The sequence below is a fragment of the Pongo abelii genome, chromosome 16, assembly GCF_028885655.2.
Source record: "Pongo abelii isolate AG06213 chromosome 16, NHGRI_mPonAbe1-v2.0_pri, whole genome shotgun sequence".
NCBI lineage: Eukaryota > Metazoa > Chordata > Mammalia > Primates > Hominidae > Pongo > Pongo abelii.
In genome coordinates this window covers 22,989,961-23,013,708 of record NC_072001.2, presented here as the reverse complement: position 1 = coordinate 23,013,708, position 23,748 = coordinate 22,989,961, and the positions used below count along the sequence as shown (strand labels likewise).

At 41.2% G+C, this 23,748-nt stretch overlaps 2 protein-coding genes across 20 annotated transcripts in view; one reads left to right on the top strand and one right to left on the bottom strand.

Annotated features, from left to right (window-relative positions):
* Positions 1 to 23,748, bottom strand: part of LOC129050352 (zinc finger protein 705A-like) — a 58,198-nt gene that overhangs the window by 3,471 nt on the left and 30,979 nt on the right. For 4 of the 19 annotated variants that reach the window (XM_054532362.1, XM_054532370.2, XM_054532363.1 and 1 more), the window contains 2 exons: positions 2,020 to 2,102; positions 199 to 325 (listed from right to left, as the gene is read on the bottom strand). In XM_054532362.1, coding sequence (XP_054388337.1) covers positions 199 to 325; positions 2,020 to 2,031 — 139 coding nt within the window. In that variant the 5' untranslated portion in view covers positions 2,032 to 2,102. Of the gene's footprint in view, positions 1 to 198; positions 326 to 2,019; positions 2,161 to 6,087; positions 6,133 to 7,166; positions 7,493 to 9,774; positions 9,844 to 12,299; positions 12,611 to 23,748 lie in introns of those variants that run through there. The other 15 variants (XM_054532369.2, XM_054532367.2, XM_054532366.2 and 12 more) reach the window with 12 other exon arrangements.
* Positions 12,560 to 16,929, top strand: LOC129050376 (beta-defensin 108B-like). The gene is made up of 2 exons (XM_054532419.1): positions 12,560 to 12,617; positions 16,766 to 16,929. The coding sequence occupies exons 1-2, from the start codon at positions 12,560 to 12,562 to the stop codon at positions 16,927 to 16,929; spliced, it is 222 nt and encodes a 73-aa protein (XP_054388394.1).

The window sequence follows — 23,748 nt, the reverse complement described above, 5'->3', positions numbered from 1 at the left end:
TGACAAACTAAATAAAATAAAATAAAAAGAAAGATACTTATTTCAGATAGATTTAGAGAGTTCAAACTTTTTTCAGATGAGATCTGTGAGAGAATCAGAGAAGAGATTAGAGTGAGATATGGGGAAGCTGTTCTAACACTTACTGAATGAATGAGCGAATGTGTGTCTACATATGTATGTGAATGTTGAGGGACTCACCGAGGGACACCAGGTGACTGATAGTTTCCAGCATCACATCTCTGTACAGCTTTCTCTTGGATGTGTCCATCATGGCCCACTCTTCCTGGGTGAAGTCAATAGCTACATCTTCAAAAGTCACTTTCTTCTAAAACATCACAGACATTTTAGTTTAGACAGAGAAATCCCTTTCAATGTCCAGAAGAGGAAGGCTGCGATGACATAGCTAGGAGCTGGGTATGCAGAATACTCAGTGTTTTGGGTTCCAGCCAGTTCATTCTCAGTACTAAGCTGTTATCTGCCTTTCAGATTCACTCACAGAGATATACCCACTCTGAATCCATTAAACTTTACTATAAAGAAATATCGCATGAGGTGTGGCATAATATAACCCAGATATTTTTCAGTAATGTATTAATCACCTCTACATAACTGATTATAAAATTTTCACTTCAACATTCATAAATAAAATGAAATTTACCATGAATTTCAAGTAAATTACAGATTTGTCACAAGGCAAATAACCATGATTTACTACTTTTTAAACACGACTGTGATGAAATAATTTATTTCTCTAGATGAACCACAGGTTTCTCACCAATCAAATGGTTAAAAGACCTATTATGTGTTTTGAATAATCTAATGAACTAATAGAAAATGTGTTTCCTATCTAGCAAATATTTATTAAATATAAGTCATTGGTCCCTTATTCATTAAAAAGTTAGAAAGTAATGAACCAGACTCCAGCATTCTTCAGAACTGAACAAGCTTTATGCAGAATATAGGATTCAATTCATACATATAGTCTCTCTAATGTTATATAATTCAGGTGTTCATGACAAGGCTTAAAGACAGTCTAGCAGCACAAGACAAGACCCCTGAGGCTGCTATACTGAGGAAATCTTAGTCTGATGATTCCTGTGATATGAAGCCTCCTGTTCTCAACTTTCTCTCGGCAATCCAAACATCAGTTATCATTGTTTCTCTTTTAAATGTACCTTGTCACTTCACTTGTTCAAGGATTAAAAAAGCCTCTTTATTGATTTTTTTCTAACCAGCCCTTATAAAGCATTTCCACAGAACCCTAAATTGTGCTCTAGCTACTATATTCCTTCTTCTGAGTGTGCAACCATAATTAAATAATTATATTTCTTATACGTTACTTTCAGTTACCAGAAGGCAAAAAGGTTAATTACCAAAAGGTAAAATGAATGGGGATAAGAATAATAATGACTTCTTTAGTTATCCTTTCGCAAAGTTTTTAAAACCTCAATTATATTTTATCAAACTTTTCTTTTCCCTCAACACTGCACAGCTCTTGCCCAAGTCCTATCACACTGGATTTATTGAACTCAGCTGCTAGAACATCAGACTCACCGTTGGGCTGTGATGTTCTGCTGTTCACTCATCTCTATTGCCTGCATTCATCACAATCCTAAGTCTATTTCAGCCAACAGTACAGTTAATGGGTCAATTATTTCCCATGAGATTATAGGATGGATAGAAGAAAAAGAAATATATAAATGAAACCTCTCATATCTTTTTTTGTAAATAGCCTTAATAGGGGCGGGAATAAAGTAATATAATATTAGAAATTATATTGATAATTTAGGAGTCTTTGACACACGATACCCAACCTAGACTCCTGAGAAAACCTAATTGGAGGCCAGATACCTGAAAGCCTCCTGATTGCATTTGGAACACCCAGGCTGGGTGGATTTTACATCGTAAAAACAAACAAAAAGAAGAATAAAAATGAAACACCCATGCAAATTGGAGAAAACTGCCCATTTGCCAGCAATATGGGTATAATTTCAGTAGAAAGAGGCATCCTCTACTCACTAGTGAATGCATTGTCAGGAACTCAGTTTCTCTCTGTCTCCCTCTGGATTTCCACTTGCAGGCACTTTAGGCACTAAGAAAAGCTGAGGTTGGAGAAAGAACCTGTGAGACACCAGTCTTGTGCACAATTTTCAGATCAACCTGTGATGAAAAGCCAGACTTTCACTGAAGTGTGACATCACCTGCACCACAGCCTACCCAACAGACACAAACACGCAGAGGCCTCTCCTCTTTTCCCGCGGTCAAAATTAGGAAGCCGGCCGGGCGCGGTGGCTCACGCCTGGAATCCCAGCACTTTGGGAGGCAGAGGCGGGTGGATCACGAGGTCAGGAGATCGAGACCATCCTGGCTAACACGGTGAAACCCCGTCTCTACTAAAAACACAAAAAATGAGCCGGGCGTGGTGGCGGGCGCCTGTAGTCCCAGCTACTCGGGAGGCTGAGGCAGGAGAATGGCCTGAACCCGGGAGGCGGGGCTTGCAGTGAGCCGAGATCACGCCACTGCACTCCAGCCTGGGCGACAGAGCGAGACTCCGTCTCGAAAAAAAAAAAAAAAAAAATTAGGAAGCCTATGACTATGGTTGCTAATAAAGAAGGAACACAGATATCTTGTGAATGAGAACGTCAAAAGCACTGAGTTTTGTATGTTAATTGGCGCAAGTCCAGATATTCAATTCCCTCACTGATTTTAAAACACAGGGATCCCTGACTCCATCCGCATGTGGAATATGATTTCCACCTACAGATAAACACTGGGATTTCTCAGATTTTATTATCCTAGCTTTACGCCCTAGCGATGTTTCTCCAACACCCACCACAGCCTTCTGAAGCCTTACTCCACTTTTACTTTCACTCAACTCTGACTTTTGTATTTCCCCTTGGAACTTGGAAATAATCAAGTAAGAATCTGTTTTAGGGTCGAGTGCGGTGGCTCATGCCTGTAATCCCAGCACTTTGGGAGGCTAAGGCAGGCGGATCACCTGAGGTCAAGGGTTCGAGACTAGCCTGGCCAACATGGTGAAACCCCGTCTCTACTAAAAATACAAAAATTAGCCGGGTACGGTGGTGCTTGCCTGTAATCCCAGCTACTCAGGAGGCTGAAGCAGGAGAATCGCTTGAACCCGGGAGGCAGAGATTACAGTGAGCCGAGATCCCACCACTGCACTCCAGCGAGGGCGACAGAGCAAGACTCTGTCTCAAAAAAAAAAAAAAATCTGTTTTAGGATGGGGATAATCAATTCAGGGATTTATTTCACTTAGATGGTCAACACTCCCATCCTGCTAATCTAGCCCTTAAAATCTCCTGCATCAGAAATTAGCAGGAGTACCCTGAGTCATGGTGTTTCTGTCCTGTGTATACAGTCACAATCCTCTAGGATGCTCAGAAAATACAAAATAACTTAGGGGTGGGAGAAATTTAGCAGCTCAATCTGATATTTTACTAACGTGGTATCTAAAATTCTTGCAATCATGGTTTATATTAGTCTTTGTTAGTTGCAATATCTCTGATTATCATGATACATATTTGCTGAGAAATACCGATGTCCATGTATATATTCATACATAGATATGTAGGTATATAGGTGCATATGTTTATATGAATGTATGTGTTTGAGACAGGGGGAAACATGCGTGTATTATTTCCCTGCTAAAAATATAAAAATAATTAAATATATTTTATGTACAAATGATAATTATGTGTCATAAACAAAAAATTTACTGACCCATTTGTACATGAAGTCCAGGAAAAATAAAAAGGGTAACTTTGTATTAATTGTGACGTTGTGCTTACAGATGTACATATATTTCCTTATTTAACCCTCATCGTAACCCTGCTGATTATAGTTTATTTACCAATTTAATAAATGATCAACAGAGTTTGAAAAATATGACAAAATTACAAAATTAGAAAATGACCCAGCAGTACTTTTAATTATATTCTGCCTGTCGCTGCCTCTTCTTGCTTTTTGACAAAATTACTCGCCTAACCAAGGTTCTCTATGATTCTGGGGACTCCAGCATTTAGACCCCAGTTCCCAAACATCATTGTGTCTATTTTTACTGCCACATTTAATGCACATTTACAGACTTCAACAAGCACTTTTCAATATCAACTTTTTTCTTATTCCTTGGACTATTTTCTACATCTGTTCGTCAAGACTCCAGTAACATATGACTCCATCTGCCTGTCCCTTCCATGAATGTACCTGACAGTACATGTATTATGTAGTCTAAAATTCAAGCAGAACTATAATTCAAGCAGAATTTTGAAGTCTATAATTCCTTCAAAAAATAAGATATTAGAGAATGCCTACAAAGCTTCAGTGAAACCAGCTGTAACCCTTAATATTATTACCACGTAAACCCTTCCTCGAATATCAAAATAAGATTTGGGCTTTAGAGAATATTTGTGTGTAATTAGAACCCAAACATGAACTAAAAGTAATTTAACTGGTCATATACAGACTGTGCCAGGGACAAAAAAGGACAAATATTATAAGAAAGTTAAAGCATACTTATTTCATAAAGGACTCTTGTGTGGAATCTATAAAAACTATTTCAAGATGTAGAGATTAAATATATTTTAAAACACATACATACACAAGCAATCTTTAGGAGAAACTTTTAAAAACTTATGTTATGGGTCTCAAATTTTCATTAATTCATGGAAAAAAATGTGTTGACAAACTTTTCACCAGAGCAGGAATAATAACTTATGTATTTGGTGACTTCAAGATGAGAGCCTGCACAGCTTAGTATCTCCCTCCAGATGTCTCTCTCTCTCTCTCTTTTTATTATTATTATTATTTTTTTTTGGCGGAGTTTCGCTCTTGTTGCCCAGGCTGGAGTGCAGTGGCATGATCTCGGCTCACCGTGACCTCCACCTCCCGGGTTCAAGCAATTCTCTAGCCTCAGCCTCCTGAGTAGCTGGGATGACAGGCATGCGCCATCGTGCTCAGCTAATTTTGTATTTTTAGTCGAGACGGGGTTTCTCCATTTTGGTCGGGCTGGTCTGGAACTCCTGACCTCAGGTGATCCGCCAGCCTCCGCCTCTCAAAGTGTTGGGATTACAGGCATGAGCCACCGTGCCCGGCCCATATCTCTTAAAAAGTCATGAGGAAGGAGCCATTCTGCATCCTCAATATTACCCTAATATTTTAAGGGCACCCGTAACAATTAAGAGGCTGACTTGTGACTTCCTAGCCCTTTCACGGCTATTTAGACACACCTTAGTGAAGTATTAGGAATGCAGTATTAGGTCTCAAGTTCCTGGACAACAAAACCATGTTCTCCAACAGATCTTCCATAAAAATAGCTGATGTCTATATTCTTTTGCCTGTCCTTTCCCTTCCTTTTAATTCAGAACTGCAGTCTCAAAAAGTGCTATTATTTAGTAGATTCTCTCAATTCTCAACACCAGTGCTATACAATGTCGAGTGACATCTCAGGTGCTAGGGAAACAGCAGCTGACATTCTAGCAATGCACAAATAGAAAAGCAAAGATCACCAAAGAGTAAAAGAGAATAGGTTTTTTTAAAGTATGAAACCAAAACGAATATATATCAGATTACAGTGTAAATGGAAAATCCTATTATCTTGACAGGATTGCAAGGCTCTTGTGGCTTCCATCATTCAATATATTCAAAGCAGTTCAGGAATGGTGAAAGTGGAATGGAATTTAAAATTATTCTAAGGTTTTATGTGTGAAAGCACCATGCCCTGAAACAAAATATTTATTTTTAAAGTGCATAATGAACACTGCATACAAAGTTTGTGTAACAGGAGAGAGGAAAAATCACACATTTTAAAAAAAGGAATATGCAACATATTTACATACAATAAAATTAAATTAAATTAAAATACAGCAATGGAAGACAGAATCTAACATCTGAAAATCAAGGGAGAAATCTATTTTAAATAAACTTGGCACAATTTTTAATGTAAGTTATGAAAAATAATAATACCTGAATATAGTACGTAAAAGTACCAATACAATAAAGCTAAAACAATATCCATGGAAAAAATTATTTGCTGTACATTATTTAAAAAAAATAATCTAAGTACTTACCTCAAGAAAGTAAATGAATGCAATTTAAAAATTGCTTGAGAAAATCTATGAAAGGAAATGAATATAGAGAAGCACAATATAATTTAACTATAAACCACACAAATAGAGTTTAAAAATAAGTGGTAGCCAACATGCCCAACAGGATTTTCTGTGATGAAAGAAATTCTCTATATCTGCATTGTCCAATGCATTAACTACCACACATATGTAGTTAGAGAATTTCTAGTTTGGCCACGAATTTGGCTATTACTACTAACGATATGCCATTTAGTTATTTAATTATAATTAATTTACACTTTACAGTCACATGTGACTAGTAGTTACCATATTGGCCAATGCAGATCTAGAATCTTAGAGGAGGCAGTTAAAATAATGAGATATGGTCAAAACAAAAATGGAAAAAGCACACAAATAGTGAACACAGAATATGAGAATGTGAAGTAACAATTCGCACAATAAAATTTAATAATGAGATGCTGCCTTAATGGGACAAATGTCTAATGATATACAAGGCTTGTCTTGTTACAGGTAGAAGAGCATGAGCAGGGCAAGAGAGGGCTCTTCCCCTACCCACTAGAAATGTCAGGTGATGGCCTGTCAATTATCACATTGCCTCTCTGAAAATGATAATTAGGCAGCACCAGAGAGAGGCCATTTCCTGATGGTCTACACCTGTTAACATCAAAAATGTTAATTAAATGCAGACCCCAGGAAGAAGCAACTTCTTGGGCATGCAAGTTAAGAGACAAAAATGGCAAAGTATAATCTTCCGGGGGGCACACTCCACTGGAAAAGGAAAGAAAGCTCAGATGGACATGCATATAACTCCCTAAACACACCGTGCATGCTCAATTTCAAAGGGTAAGGAAAGCACTGTGCATGCTGGAAACTCTCCCTAAAGGAAGAATCACGGGAAAGAGGCAAACCCATGGCAGGATCAAGGTTAAAGGCCCTTCTCTTTTCTCTCTTGGACCTTCAGGCATTTGCTCGGGTCTCTTCCAAGAGAATTTTCCTTTCCTTCCTGTTCTAAAGCCTTTTTAAATAAACTTCCTTTTTAAATAAACTGCTCTGAAACTTACCTTAGTCTGTTTTTCTCCTGTATGCCCCTCAGTCAAATTCTTTCTTCTGAGGAGGCAAGGACTGAAGTTGCTTATGGACCCATGCAGATATGCTGCCAGTAACTGCAATCTCTTCTACTGTTAACAGTATCATTGTAAGGGAATGAGGCCAGTTCACATCTCAGTGCTTGGAGAGCTCACCAGAAATAAAAAGTTGGAGGATGCAGTGAACTTATCTACCTTCCAAGGCAAGTCCCACAAGCAAGCAGCAAGACTCTCTTTCCCCAAGGTCTTAAACTCTTCAGATGCTCCTTCTCTGGGAAAATGCATCCTCTGATTGGCTTCCCCTTATATGTGAAAAAAATAATTAATAAACCTAATCACCACTACATTCCAAGAGACATGCCCTGATTGCACAGACACTGAACCTAATCAAAAACTTCATTCTGGAGACACACCCTGTTCAATTTGATTGGATTTTTGAGACAACTACTAAAAACCCTCACATAAAGTTGGAAACCAAAGAGTTAAGGCTATTTTGAAGGAAAAATATGAAGATTTATTCCTTTTTTTCATTCATAAGTGCTTTTGAGTGTATTATGTGTACTAGAAAGCATTCGCAGTCAAGGGATACAGCAAGAAACCAGACAAACTAGAGTCTTATGGAGACTCTATATTCCAAAATTCTTTGGAGGTAAACTGGACTTGAAAACAAATGGAAGGTGAATAGATATAAAAAGTTTCAATGTTTGCGATGATGTAAAAAAATAAAATATATTGCAGAAATGAAATCAGGAAGTGTTAGGGGTCATGTAGTACTTGTAAGACTTGTCTGAAATTCAAGCAGGCTGCAGAAATTTGGGTAACTAAAAGGAAAGCAGATGCTAATAGAAGACAATGAAGAAAGGGCCTCAAAGACATTTCAGAGAACTTGGCTGGTGACAGCCCCTCCCCTCAAAGGCCTGAGGCCTAGGAGGGAAGAATGGTTTTGTGGGCTTGGCCTAGGGCTACACCACCCAGCACAAGTGCAGGACAGTGCTCACAGCATTCTAGGTCTCAGCCACTCCAGCTCCAGCCATGGATAAAAGGGCCCCAGACACAGTTTGGGCCACTGCTTTAGAGGGTGCAAGCCATAAGCCTTGGCAATTTCTGAGGGGTGTTAAACCTGCGGGTGCACAAAGTACAGGAGTACACTGCTGATAAAGATATACCTGAGACTGAGCAATTTACAAAAGAAAGAGGTTTAATTGGACTTACAGTTTCACATGGCTGGGGGGAGGCAGAAGGCAAAAGGCATGTCTTACATCACAGCAGGCAAGTGAGAGAATGACAGCCAAGCAAAACTGGTTTCCCCTTATCAAACCATCAGAACTCGTGAGACTTATTCACTACCATGAGAACAGTATGGGAGAAATTGGCCCCATGATTCAGTTATCACCACTGGGTCCCCCCACAACATGTGGGAATTATGGGAGTACAATTTGAGGTGAGATTGGGGTGGGGACACAGAGCCAAACCATATCAGAAGCCTTCGCCTGGATTTCTAAAGATGTATGGAAAAGCCTATATGTCCAGTAGAAGTCTGCTGGGGTGGAGACTTCATTGCGAATGTCTACTACAGCAGTGCAGAGGGAAAATGTGGGGTTGGAGCCCCCACACAGTCCACACTGGGGCACTGCCTAGTGGAGGTCTGAGAAGACAGCCACCATCCTCCAGACCCTAGAATGGTAGATCCACTGACAGCTTGCACCTTGAGCCTGGAAGAGCTGCAGGCACTCAACACTGGCCCTTGACAGCAGCCACGGGGACTGACCTTTGTATCCAAAAGAAAATAAATTGTTCTACCATAAAGACTTGTGCACTCATATATTTATTATAGCATTATTTGCAATAGCAAAGACACGGAATCAACCTAGATGCCCATCAATATTAGACTGGATAGAGAAAATACAGTATATGTACACCATGGAATACTACACAACCATGAAAAAATTATGTCCTTTGCACCAACATGGATGCAGCTGGAGGCCATTATTCTAAAATAATGCAGGAAGAGAAAACCAAATACCATATGTTCTTAGTTATAAGTGAGAACAAAGCATTGGTTACACATGGACGTAAAGATCGGAATAACAGATACTAGGGACTACTAGAGGGGGAAGGGAAGGTGGGGACAAAGGCCTGAAAAACTGTCTATTGGGTATTATGGTTTCTATCTGGGTTATACTCCAAGCCTCAGCATCACACAATGTGTCAATGTAAAACCTTGCACATGCATCCCCTGAACCTAAAATAAAAGTTGAATTTTTTTTTTAAATGGGCAAAGATCTGGCTAACATGGTGAAACCCTGTCTCCACTAAAAAAAAAAAAAAAAAAAAAAAATTACAAAAAATTAGCTGGGTGTGGTGGCAGATGCCTGTAGTCCCAGCTACTCAGGAGGCTGAGGCAGGAGAATGGCATGAACCTGGGAAGCGGAGCTTGCAGTGAGCCGAGATCACACCATGGCACTCCAGCCTGGGTGACAGAGCGAGACTCCATCTCAAAAAAAAAAAAAGAGCAAAGATCTGAATAGACATTTCCCAGAAGAACAGATACAAATGGCCAACAAATATGTGAAAAAATTCTTACCATCTCTAATCATCAGGGGGATGCAAATAAAAACCACCACGAAATATCACCTGATACCTCTTAGAATACCTATTATCAAAAAGATGTATAACAAGTATTAGTGAGGATGTGGAGAAAAGATAACCCTTGTATACTTGTGGTGGAAATACACATTACTATGTCCATTTCAGATAATAGTATGAAGGTTTCTCAAACATTTTTAAAATAAAACTACCTGCTGATGAGGCTGTTGAGATATAGGAACACTCTTACACTGTTGGTGGGAATGTAAATTAGTTCAACCATTGTGGAAGACAGTATGGTGATTCCTCAAAGACCTACAATGAGAAATACCACTTGACCCAGCAATCCCATAACTGGGTATATACCCAAAGGAATATAAATCATTCTATTATAAAGATACATGCACACATATGTTCACTGAGGCACTATTCACAATAGCAAAGACATGGAATCAACCCAAATGTCCATCAGTGACAGACTGGATAAAGAAAATGTGGTACATATACACCATGGAATACAATGCAGCCATAAAAAGGAATGAGATCATGTTCTTTGCAGGAACATGCATGGAGCTGGAAGCCATTATCCTCAGCAAACTAACCCAGGAACAGAAAACCAAACACTGCATGTTTTCACTTACAAGTGGGAGCAGAACAGTGAGGATACATGGATACTAGGAGGTGAACAACACACACTGGGGCCTGTTGGGAGGCGGGTGGAGGGAGAGTATCAGGATAAATGGCTAATACATATATGCAATGGAATATTATTCAGTGTTACATAATAATGAAACCCTGTCATTTGTGACAACACGGATGGACTTGGAGGGCATTAGTTATATGAAATAGGCCAAACACAGAATGACAATTACTATATGATTTCACTTGTATTTGAAATCTAAAATAGACAAACTCACAAAAGCAGAATAGAATGGTGGTTGCCAGGGGCCGTGGTGCTGGGGAAATGGGTAGATGTGGTTAGAGCACAAAGTCTCAGATATACCACATAAGTAAGTTCTGGAGGTCTCGTTTACAGTAGTGCTTATAGCTAAGAATACTGTATTGCATACTTAAAATTTGCTAAAAGGGTAGATTTTGTATTCTTACCAAAATTTCTTACCAAAAAAAATAATAATAATAAAGGGGGGGGACTTTGGGAGGTGAGGGGTATGTTTATAATCTTGATGGTAGTGATGTGTTCATGGCATATACTTATCCCCAAACTCACTGAGATGTACACCTTAAATATGTACAGCTTTTTAAATGTAATCATAGCTCAACAAAGTCAGTTAAAAAAAAAACAAGAGGGGGTTGGTTAAAAAATTTAAAAGGAGGGGTAGATGTTCCCTTGTTTTTCTCTCTTGGCTTTTTTCTTTCCTGCTGCCTGGAATTCAAAAATGATAGGTGGGGATTTAGCAGCCAAACTAGAGCCTCTTCTAAAGTATAGCAGAACAGAGAGCTGGAAGGGGCCTGCGTCCCTAATGAATTTGGCAAGTATCTGTACTAGCCATGGTAGGTATAACTATAGATTTAAGTGAGGGAGAAATAAACTTCTGCCTTGTTTAAGCCACTTTGCTCAGACATTAATTTTATATACATATAGGGAACATATGCTCCTTTATGAGTAGGAAAAATGTTTATGCCATATGGTCCATGATGGGTGTTCAACAATGTAGGATGAGGCTGATTATGACGACAATGGTGAAAAACAGCGTGAAATAATAAGCAATGAAAAAAGTGGCCTCATAGTCGTGTATGGTTACTTTATTTAAAGATTCTGCTGCTAATATCATTCAATGTATTTGTATGCCGGTGGGAGTTTTATTAGATGTAGACTAAGAAAGTTTACATTATTTAATGAAAAATACTTGACCAATTTTTTTAAAAAAATAAAAATATCATGAGATGGAACTAAGCATCTGTATTGCAAAGTAACTCTCACAGTTGATTTCCTGCATAGTCATGATTGAGAATCCCCTGATCTAGATCCAACAGATCTCGACCTCTATAGGCGCTATCAAGGAAGCACCTAAGGAAGACAATTTTCCTGACTATATCCATATCTCCAGTTAGTAATAGATCTAGAGATCTAGAACCCAAATCCAGGCCTCCTGCTTCCATGCGTGGTGGTCTTTCGCTGTTGTTTTGTTCCACTTGGTGAAGAGGATTTGAGAATAAATAGCCACGTGATTCAACTCCCTCCTCAGCTCTGAGGAATATAGCCTTGTCCCAGCAAGCAAGAAGCTCATACAGTAGTGGATGAGGCAAATATACATTCACTAATCTAACATACAAGGCAGTAAGCACTGTAACATAAACAAAGCACTTTGGAGTTTCAGACCAGGAGCAAGTGGGGTGATTAATTCTTAGCAGGGCTAGTAAAGTCTGGGAAGTGTTCACTAACAAAATGTCTGGTCATTAACGAAACCTACTGGTTTCTCAACACAGTCTCATTTATTGTAACAATATAAATGGTTGTTTGTTCATAAACTTTCATCTTTTGCCAAAATGTTTGTAGCTTACCTTCCCATTTAACAAGGTTTTCTGGCCAAAACTGTGCACCCACATCATTCTAATGAACTGGCTGTCCAATAAAAAAAGGACTCTCAGTCTTCCCATAAAAGCAATTTTGCATGCGTAGAACACCTCTATCTAGGAATATCCCTAATGAGGTACAGAAAGGCTCTTATTATCCAGAGACATTCCACTGGTGCTAGAGAGCCACAGACGGAAGTTTTCTCTGCCTCCTGGAAATGAAGCCAAACTTTCTTCTTTCTTCAACCATGAGGATTGCTGTCCTCCTCTTCACCATTTTTTTCTTTATGAGCCAAGTTCTACCAGGTAACAAAATAAACTTGGTAAGAGTGGAGTGCCTAACACCTTACAGGGATTCAATACTCAAAGAGAAATCACCATCACCTATGACCAGAAAAGGGGGTCTCATAGGAAATCTGGAAGACACATTGGCTGAGAGGCCTGCAGCCATCTAATTCGTTAATTCTCCATAGCAACTCACTTAAATGAAGTCAATGGTGTTTCAAGTCTTTGAAACCCTCTTATTCCATCTCTAAATTAAGCAAGTTTACTAGCAGTTACTAGACCTCAAAAATTAAAAATCAGGCATTGTTCTACTAAATCTTGGTCTCCAAAGCTCCTCTAGTTTCTTTCAGCAAAAGTTAGTTATCCTAAGACGCTGGCATAAGAGCTATGCCAAAGCTGTGGTAGGCTCAGACAGAAGGGATTGGTGGAAGAAGTCTCTTTGAAAATATTACTATAATCTAAGAAATCTTTAACCTATTGCTCCCCAGTACTGTTGGTCCCTGGGGCTTGACTTTTCCCCTTAAGGCTCCATCTCCATCCCTGGCTTTCCCTCTTCCTTCTCAGCATCTAGTCTTGTAATGTAGAATTTAAACACAGGGACCAGGGATGACCCCACACCAGAGCATAGCCTACTGCATTCAGCATGCGAACATTAATCACAGGTATAAGGCCCCTTGCACAGACATGCTTTGGAGAAGTGTGTATAGGACTTCTTGGATTTGCCCAAGGTGGTTACCAGACACCCAAAGTAGATCCGAAAATTTTCTGGAACTCCTGAACATGTGTATTCAAGGATGAATAAGCAACTTATTGCCTCTATTTTTGCTGTTTTATAGAGGAAAAAATTAAGGCCCTGGAAACTGAACTGCTTTTCCCAACAGTGGGGTAAATGTCAGAGTCAATGTTTTGTTTTAATATCCTGGCTTTCCCTATACATCCCACCCTAGAGTTCTGTTGTGCTGTTCCTTTGTGTGACTTTCTAAGGCCTGAAAAAAAGGTGATACCATATCCAATTATATTAACTCGGTAGCACACAACATCGGGGACTGACTCATAAGATTATTATCCTTGTGGCATTACTGAAGTCCTGTCTCACTAGTACTTGTTAAATAGTCACCCTGGCTAAATACGTGGGTTTCATTTTTTTTAATCAGTTAAAAAAAATATTTTACAATATGTGTCTTACATCTATAACCCCATAAAATCAATGCTTTTAATCAAGGTTTAAAAATTCCAAATTTGGATAAATAAATTTTTTTTGTTGTTTTCACTGTCACTCAATCAAAATAGAAGAAACTAATTGGATAGAACAGCACAGGCAGAAGCATTACTGACAGTGAAAAATGGGACGCAACAAGACTGGAGAAGAAAACACAGGATGGCGCTAAAGAATGCAGCCTAATGAAAGGTGGCATCTCCTCTGATGTCCTTAGGTAGACATTGAAGCAGAACTGCAAACTTTTTGTAGAAGGCTAGAGAGGAGAGGAGGACACAGAGAGAGGGCAAGAGTGGAAAATAGAATGAGGCTCAGAATATCAAGCCTTAGTGCCGTCCCTATCATCTGCCTCACTCGATCACTGGGTAATCTCGGGCAAGTTCCTTCCTTTCCATCAGCTTATTTCCTCATCTTTAAGGTAAGTGACTAGACAAGACAGCCTATGATGTTCATTATAACTCTAGCTTTTGTTCCTAAAGCAAATGGCTGGAAAAGACATAGTGTCCACAATATGCAATACACAAGGTTTACAAGCAAAGAACAAATGAAAACAAAAGATTTTTAAAATCCCTAATGTTACTTGAATTCTTGCAAATGAACAATGGTACATCATAATTTTAAAAAGCCCTTTGTAATTTCAATTTTTTAAAATAATTTCAACCTTTATTTTAGATTCAGGGAGTGCACGTGCAGATTTGTTACATGGGTATATTGTGTGATATTGAGGTTTGGGGTAGGAATAACTCTGTCACGCAGGTAGGGTGTACCCAAAGCGTAGCTTTTCAGACTTTACTCCTCTCCCTCCCCTCCTGGTAAGACCCAATCTCTCTTGTTCCCATTTTTATGTCCATGTGCACTCACTGCTCGGCTCCCACTTATAACTGAGAATATGTGGTATTTGGCTTCCTGTTCCTGAGCTAATTTGCTTAGAATAAAGTCCTCCAGCTGCATCCATGTTGCTGAAAAGGGCACAATTTTGTTCTTTTTATGGCTGCATAGTATTCCATGACATATATGTACTACATTTTCTTTATTCAATCCACTGTTGATGAACACCTAGTTTGATTCCATACCTGTGCTACTGTGAGTACCACTGTGATGAACATACAAATTTAGGTCTTTTTACAAGACTGATTTATTTTCCTATGGATACACACCCAGTAACGAGATTACTGGGTCAAATGGTAGTTCTGTATTAAATTTCTTGAAAAGTGGTTGGAAAATAAAATGCTCAATAGAATCAGGTATAGTAAAATAGTGCACATGATTCAAAGACTTGTGAACCGAGAGTAATAACAAATTTCCACACAAACATATTGCAAGTTAGAAAATAGCTGTATTTTAATCAATTATTCCACAATCATTTACTGAACAGCTATTATAAGCCAAGACTTTAATCAGATTCTGGAATATACATACAGAGGAGAATAAGATACAATTCCTGCCCTCAAGAAATTCATTATCAAGAATTGAGGTCAGATGGGAAAACACCACCCGAAGTAGAATGCAAGAAGTACTACCACAGAGGGATGTTCAAGAGTGATTTATCACATATCACAGGACAGGTCAGTGGTTCATCCTCTACACTATACTAATCTCTTATGACTCTTCCAGCTGCAAAGGGCCAATTTTAGCCCAAGGACAGTGGGCTCGGGTACTACTATACATAGTAGCTGACTACTTACAGATAAAAGGAAGAGACGGAAAGCTCAGGGATCAAAATCTTAGATTTCAGCTCGTTTCTACCAAGTGGTCAACATTTAGAATTCTCATTGTCTTCAAAAAAGCATGACCTTTATTTCCCAATTTGCATTATAGATATAAATATGATGTTGCATATATTTGGTCTTCACATCAATCCACATCAATTGCTTTGTGACCATTGAAAAGTTAAATTGAATTTAATGCATTTGGATTTCAGTTCAATTAAATAGGCATTTATTGAATGCCTATTAAAATCGCTGTACTGATTGAAAGCTATTCTAGAATTGGCTTTTGTGTTCCAAAATAGAAAAAAAAAAAACGTGCTGGTTTTTATACCTCTCTTATTGCCAAGAAGTTGTCATGCAAAAGGTGCTCTGTGTTACATACAAAGACTGCTCAGAATTAAAACACTTTTCAAACTAAACACCTCAATGTGTGTGGCCTATCCCCAGAGCAGTGATATCTTAGGACATAAATGAAATACTATGCAATGTTTTCAACAAGTATAGTTTTTGAGACTTTAAGAAGACCTTGAACGTTTCACTCTTAAAATATGCAATGGTTTCTAGAGAAAAATTGCAACCTCAAAGACCAGTGCCAGAGATATAAGTAGTGAGTGAAGTCTCAGGGTGTAACAAGTACTGGCACAGATATATTTGTGTATTAAACACATAGGAAGGAATATTGTTCCCTTCCACGGGAAAAATATCCTAACAATTAAAGTATATTATATTTTAGGTCAATATTTCAGTTCTAGTTTTGAAAAATACATCTATTATAACCTATCATATAGAGTGTGTGTGTGTGTGTGTGTGTGTGTTTGTGTGTGTGTAGAAATAAAAAGAGATGAGCCAAAAGAGATTTTCTTCTCTTTCACTCCAGGAAAATCCATAGTACAAGACATTATATTTTTTTAAAAGGCTGAAATCTCCCATCAGTGTTAGAAGATAATAAGGAAGAAATAAACTGAAACGTGCATGCTCTAGAACTTGTAAAGGGGAGCGGGCTACTCACCTCCAGCCTTTTGTCATGTAGGTGCACCCAATATTCTCATATTTTTCAAGAACACCAAAAAATCCAAATTTTTGTGTGACAGCAGATTTTTAAGTGTTAAAGAAATCAAATAACAGATGCACACACAAAAATCCACACAAGATTATTTTCAGGCACTGCCCCCTATGTCCATGTAATTCAATACAAAGTAAAGAAAGACTGATGAATGGTTACAATAACCCTCTTCTGCATGTAGCCAGGGGCAAATTCAAGGAGATCTGTGAACGTCCAAATGGCTCCTGTTGGGACTTTTGCCTCGAAACAGAAATCCATGTTGGGAGATGTTTAAATAGCCAACCCTGCTGCCTGCCTCTGGGGCATCAACCAAGAATTGAGAGCACTACACCCAAAAAGGACTGAAGCCTGTTGTTTTCTGGAGGTTTTAGGTTCTCTTTTTCTCTCTCCCTCTCCCTGTCTCCCTGTCTCCCTTTCCCTCTCTCCATTTTTCTCACAGGGATTTTTATTGAATCAGCAAAAAAGAATAAAGCAAAACCAACGAGCACAAAACCTCTTTTAAAAGTTTATATTCCTGGCTGGGTGCGGTGACTCATGCCTGTAATCCTAGCACTTTGGGAGGCCAAGGTGGGTGGATCATGAGGTCAGGAGATCAAGACCATTCTGGCCAACATGGTGAAACCCTGTCTCTTTTAAAAATACAAAAATTTAGCCAGGCATGGTGGTGGGCACCTGTAATCCCAGCTACTCAGGAGGCTGAAGCAGGAGAATTGCTTGAACCCATGAGGTGGAGGCTGCAGTGAGCCGAGATCCCAACACTGCACTCCAGCCTGGGTGACAGAGCAAGACTCTGTCTCAAAAAAGAGAAAGAAGGGAAGAAAGAAAGAAAGAAAGAAAAAGAAAGAAAGAAAGAAAGAAAGAAATGAAGGAAGGAAGGAAGGGAGTCTATATTACATGTTATGACTTGATTACTGTTTGGTTTCCAGTATCCTTCTATCCCATCTAGATGAGCTCTTAGTTGAAAATGACCTACAGCAGGGTGGGGGAACTTTCACCATACCTGTTGCTTTTGTCTAGCACTGTAACCCTTCACCCTGCATATGGGAAGACCACTCCCCTTTTTTACTGGGAAAATGCACCATCCTATTCCATGCAGCCTTGCAGGGGTCTGTCTCTCCCTGATAAAGGTGCAGCACATGGGAAAATTGCACAATCACATCAACCAGACTTCACCAGAAATGTAAATTATAAGAAGAGGTGCACTCAGATTAAAGGCAATTTCTTCAGCACCCTTTTCAAAGGCAATTCCCTGGGTCTGTACATGTATGCCTGGCCAAGATCCAGGGAATTCCTTTAGTTCCCAACTTTCACTGGGCATAATCATTCAGCATTTTCTTCCATCTTTTAAAACACTGCATCGGCTTCCTATGGCTGCTATCACAAATGACAACAAACTTGTGGCTTAAAGCAACACAAATGCATTATCTGACAGTTCTATAGGCTGCAGGTTCCAGTTGGATCTCAGTGGGCCAACATCAAGGTGTCAGCAGGGCTGAGCTTTCTTCTGGAAGCTCTGCAGTTTTCTTCCTGCACCTTTATCCTAGCAATGGCAGGTTACTCCCATGCACCATAGCTTCCTTCATCCATTTTCAAAGCCAGCAATGGAGCGTTGACTCCTTACATTCTATCATTCTGAATTCATCTTCTCCCCACTCTTCCATTTTTTAGGACTCATGATTACATCGGGCCCACCTGGATAATCTAAGATAATCTTCCTATTTTAAGGTCAGCTGATTAACAGCCTTAATTTCACATGAAACCTCAATTCCCCTTTGCCTTACAAGGTGGCGCATTCACAGGACCCAGGAGTTAGGATGCGGATAGCTTTGGCGGGAGACAGAGGGGACATTAATCTGCCTACCACAGCCACTGAGTGCTTTTACCACCTGTCACCATTTTGCTCCATTTAGACACAACTTTAGTTGCTTTGTGTGAAGAGATTCTCATTCATAGAGTTTTCTTTTTTGTGTAAAGTAGTGAGGAACCTCTCCGTGGTCATTGAAAGAGTATAGAATGAAGATATTTAAAAGTATATCAGCTGGATTTTATTTTTCACCATGCCTGATTTGGCCAAGAAAGAATGTTAAGTTATGTCACATGGGCTACTTGAAATCTCAAAAAGTTCAAAACACTGGGTTCAAAATCTCAGAGACCGAGATATATTCCAACCAACTCAACCCTGTGGAAGTGCCAAGTTTTCCTCAGTGCCACTCTTGAAATTACATCACCAACTGACCCTTTAATATATTTTTGCACTATATAACATTTATTTCTTGGAGTAAGTGCTTCCCTAGAAAAGAAGCAGTTTGGACACGTATATTAAAGCCGTCACACAGAATATTATCCTCTCATTGCTAGGAGGTGGCCTTCAAGATGGCTCACTAGAGGCACCAGGCACTGTGTCCTCCCAAAGAAAGACCAAAACAGCAAGTAGATAATCATACCTTGAAGAGGGCATGAAAGAGGGCACTAGAATTCAGCAGCAAAGTGACAAGGAATCTCTGAGGTATGGAAGGAAAGGAAAATGAAGCAGCAGCCCAGCCAGAATCAGCTTAAACCCAGGACAGGCTCTCCAGTGTGGTGAAAAGGTAAAAAAGAGAGCCCCAGTGGTCCATATTCCCACCGTGGACACTGCAATCCTAGCCAAAGGACAGTCTCTCGGCCCTCGCAGGCCCTGAGACTACTATAGGGAGCTGCTTGGAGTCTATGGGATGGTCATTGTCCCAGAGAAAGAGTTGGCACTGGATCGTTTGCACCCATCCCCAGATACAGGCAGCTGTGGCACAGTGCCATTTTGAGAGCCCAGCCCCCAACAGACTACATCCTGCCCTGGGGCCCAACAGCCCCTGCATCTCCACATCTCTGGACCCCCAGTGACATTCCTTCATGTCCATCCAGAGGGCTGCAGAGTCACAATACCAGCTGAACTCACCAGTGTAGCCTGGTCCCCATCACTCTAGCCTACACAGTGTCCTACACTCCAGGGAACTGGCAGTGCCATTCACTAGGGAGGCTGCCCCCAGAACAAAGGGAGCTGAAGCAGGCACTCTTCACAAGTGGAGACTCACCTTCCCAGGGCCACTGACACTGATAGCAATCCTGACCCCCAGGAGCAGGGTCACTGCACACCTGCAGGCATCCTCAGGGGACCTGGGGACTCGCCTGCCTGGGCACTATTCCAGGGCCAGAGCACAGGGCCATCCCACCCATTGCTGTCACTACCACTACCCAAGCTCATTGTCCAGGAGGCTGGGGATCAACCCACACTGCTCTCTGTCATTGGCACCTGTACATGCCTTCTTGTGACCTGAGTATGAGCCCACCCAGCCTGGCAGTGCCTGTGCACATTGTCTGGGAGCCTGCGGATTAATCCACCATGCCTATCACCATCAAGTACCTGTGTGTCTCCTGAGAGCCTAAGGATAGGACTTGCCAGCTTGCCATCACCGCTGCCACCACTGCCCACATATTTGCACCAGGTGAAAGCCTGAGGACTACTCTGTCCCTCATGTTGCCACAACTGTTGGTATCTGCACATGCCATCGGAGGTCACAAGAGTTGACCTGCTATGACTACTGCAATTGCTGATGCTACACATGCCTCCCAGGGGCTTTAGGGCATGCCTATCTACCTAGCTCACCACTGTCACTACTGGCAATTGAGAAAGCCACCAGACTCACACCTGTAATCCTAGCACTTTGGAAAGCTGAGGGGGGCAGATCACCCGAGGTCAGGAGTTCGAGACCAGCCTGACCAACATGGAGAAACTCCATCTCTACTAAAAAAAAAAAAAAAAAAAATACAAAATTAGCCGGGCATGGAGGCACATGCCTGTGATCCCAGCTACTCAGGAGGCTGAGGCAGGAGAATTGCTTGAACCCGGGAGGCAGAGGTTGCAGTGAGCTGAGATCACGCCATTGCACTCCAGCCTGGGCAACAAGAGCAAAACTCCATCTCAAAAAAAAAAAAAAAAAAAAAAGCCACCTGAAAGCCCATGGATGGCCTGCCTGAAATTTCAACCACTAGTGCCCACATAAATCACCCACAAGTTCAAAGACCAACGCAACTGGTGCCCAAGGACCAAACTGCCTGGCCTGTCTTTCCCCAGCAAAATCTCACCACAGCCTCCATTAACAATGAAGGCTAAGACACTGAGGAGCTCACAGACATCAGTGATGCTGATTATAGCTGAAGAAATCATAGAAGTCTAAACTACTGAACCAACCCAGAACTAAAGGCAAAGTGTCTTACTGATTCAACAGTATAGATACAGCTACAGAAGTCAGTCTTATACTACCAAAGCCAATCTATAAAATTAGAAGAAGCAACTGTTTTACCAGATATTCAAATATCAATTTTGTAAGGACATAAGAAACATTAAAGAGCAAGGAAACATAGCATCTCTGAAGGAAACAATAATTCTCCAGCAACAGATTTCAATCAAACAAATCCATAAAATGAGTGAAAAGGAATTTAACAGCTGAAATTGAATAATTCAATAAATAAAATAAATAATACAATTTGAGAACCTCAACACTGACTAGATTAAGAAGATGAAAGAATTTCTAAACATAAAGATCGGTCTTCATATACAGGATTAAATGGATTAAAGACTTAAATGTGAACCACAAAACTATAAAAACCCTGGAAGACAACCTAGGCAATACCATTCAGGACATAGGCACGGGCGAAGATTTTATAACAATGGCACCAAAAGCAATTGTGACAAAAGCAAAAATCGATGAATTGGATGTAATTAAACTAAAGAGCTTCTGGGCAGCAAAAGAAACTATTAATAGAGTAAAAAGACAACCTGCAGAATGGGAGAAAATTTTTGCAAGCTATGCATTCGACAAAGATCCAATATACAGCATCTACAAGGAACTTAAACAAATTTACAAAAAAATAAAACCTTTAAAAAGTAGGCAAAGACATGAACAGACACTTCTCAAAAGAAGACATACATGCTGCCAACAATCATATGAAAAAAAAAAAGCTCAAGCGTCATGAGGGATTATGACAGACAGGAGGCAGAACTAGATTGCAGCTCTGGACAGAGCAGCATGCTAAGGCTTGCATTGTGAATTTTAGCTCCAGATGGACTGCAAGAACAGACCAGCAATCCTGACAGGACCCAAAGACCCTCCGAAGGAAGCAGACTGCTCTTACAGGACCTGGGAGACACCCCAAATACTTTAAGTCCCCTAACCACGGATATGGGAAAGGGAGACCCTCGTCTCCTGAACACATACCCCCACTGGAGAAGCTGAAAGTCTGTTTGTGGGAGAAGTTCCTGACTTTACCTGGAGCTGAGTCAAGTTAGAGAGCCAAGCTGAGTGACATACAGGAGTAGAGGAAGTAGCAGAAAGGCACTGGAAGGCCGCTGGATCCCCAAGTAGCCCATTCCTGCCTGGCACCACAGGCATCCATCAGGAGGGTGGCCAGAGGAGCAGGGGGTAAAACTTCACAGGGAGAAGGACTTCTCTACCTGAACTTTGTAAAAAATTGAATGGGGTGAGAAGCCTCCTGGCCAGAACTCAGGGGAGGGCGTGAATCCGGCTTGCAGACTTCACAGGCGGGGTAAGAACTGAAGCCCATTTCTTTGTCAGTTGGGAGGCAGAAAGCCTCAGGTAAGTTTTCAAGCCAGATTCGCCTTCGGCCTGGAAACAGACTCCGGGCTATTGCAAGGGGCATTGTGGGAGTGAGACCAGCCTTTCAGTGTGCGTGGAAACTAGCTTTCCCCCACTTCCCTGACAACCTGCATGACTCAGCAGAGGCAGCAATAATCCTTCTAGGTACACAACTCCAGTGACCTGGGAATCTCACCTCCATCCCCCACAGCAGCCAAAGCAAGACCCACCCAAGGAGAGTCTGAGCTCAGGCACGCCTAGCTCTGCCCCCACCTGATGGTCCTTTCATATCCACCCTGGTAGCAGAAGACAAAGAACATATGATCTTTGGAGTTCTAGAGCTCTGCCCACCACTGGTCCCTCTCCACAGTGTCCGGAATTGGTGGGTTCTTGGTCTCGCTGAGTTTAAGAATGAAGCCGCAGACCCTCCTGGTGAGTGTTAACAGTTCTTAAAGATGGTGTGTCCAGAGTTGCTCATTTCTCCCAGTGGGTTCAAGGTCTCGCTGGCCTCAGAAGTGAAGTTGCAGACCTTCGCAGTGAGTGGTACAGCTCTTTTTTTTTTTTTGAGACGGAGTCTCACTGTCGCCCAGGTTGGATGCAGTGGCGCAATCTCGGCTCACTGCAGGCTCCGCCCCCTGGGGTTCACGCCATTCTCCCACCTGAGCCTCCGGAGTAGCTGGGACTACAGGCGCCCGCCACCTCACCCGGCTAATTTTTTGTAATTTTAGTAGAGACGGGGTTTCACCATGTTAGCCAGGATGGTCTTGATCTCCTGACCTCCTGATCCGCCACCTTGGCCTCCCAAAGTGCTGGGATTATGGGCATGAGCCACCAGGCCCAGCCGTGTTACAGCTCTTAAAGGCAGCGCAGACCCAAAGAGTGAGCAGCAGCAAGCTATATTGCAACAAGCGAAACAACAAACCTTCCATAGCATGGAAGGGGACCCAAGCCTGTTGAGCGGTGGGCTCTGGTGGCCTGCTTTTATTCCCTTGTCTGGCCCCACCCACATCCTGCTGATTGGTCCATTTTACAGAGAGCTGATTGGCCCATTTTGACAGAGCGCTGACTGGTGCATTTACAAACCTTTAGCTAGACACAGAGTGCTGACTGGTGCATTTACAATCCTTTAGCTGGACACAAAAGTTCTTCAAGTCCCCACCAGATTAGCTAGACACAGAGTGCTGATTGGTGCATTTACAAACTTTTAGCTAGACACAGTGCTGATGGGTGTGTTTACAATCCTTTAGCTAGACACAGTGCTGATTGGTGCGTTTACAATCCTTTAGCTAGACAGAAAAGTTCTCCAAGTCCCCACCGGCCCAGAAGCCCAGCCAGCTTCACCTCTTGATGGCACTCGCCAGACAGGACTTTGCAGCACCCAGCCCGGGCACTCCAACAGCCTAGACAGAGCTCATCCCCGGGTCAAGCCCAGCAGGCACCAGCCAGCCACCCCAAGTGTGGGGCACACTGAGCCCGTGCCCACCCAGAAACCGTGCCAGCCCACAAGTGCCACACACAGCCCCGGCTCCCACCA

What these genes read in the sequence shown, in the direction of transcription:
- LOC129050376 (XM_054532419.1), top strand. Translation starts at nt 12,560, where the DNA reads ATGAGGATTGCTGTCCTCCTCTTCACCATTTTTTTCTTTATGAGCCAA. An exon ending in TATGAGCCAAGTTCTACCAG is followed by an intron (nt 12,618 to 16,765) that starts GTAACAAAATAA and finishes TTCTGCATGTAG; the next exon opens with CCAGGGGCAAATTCAAGGAG.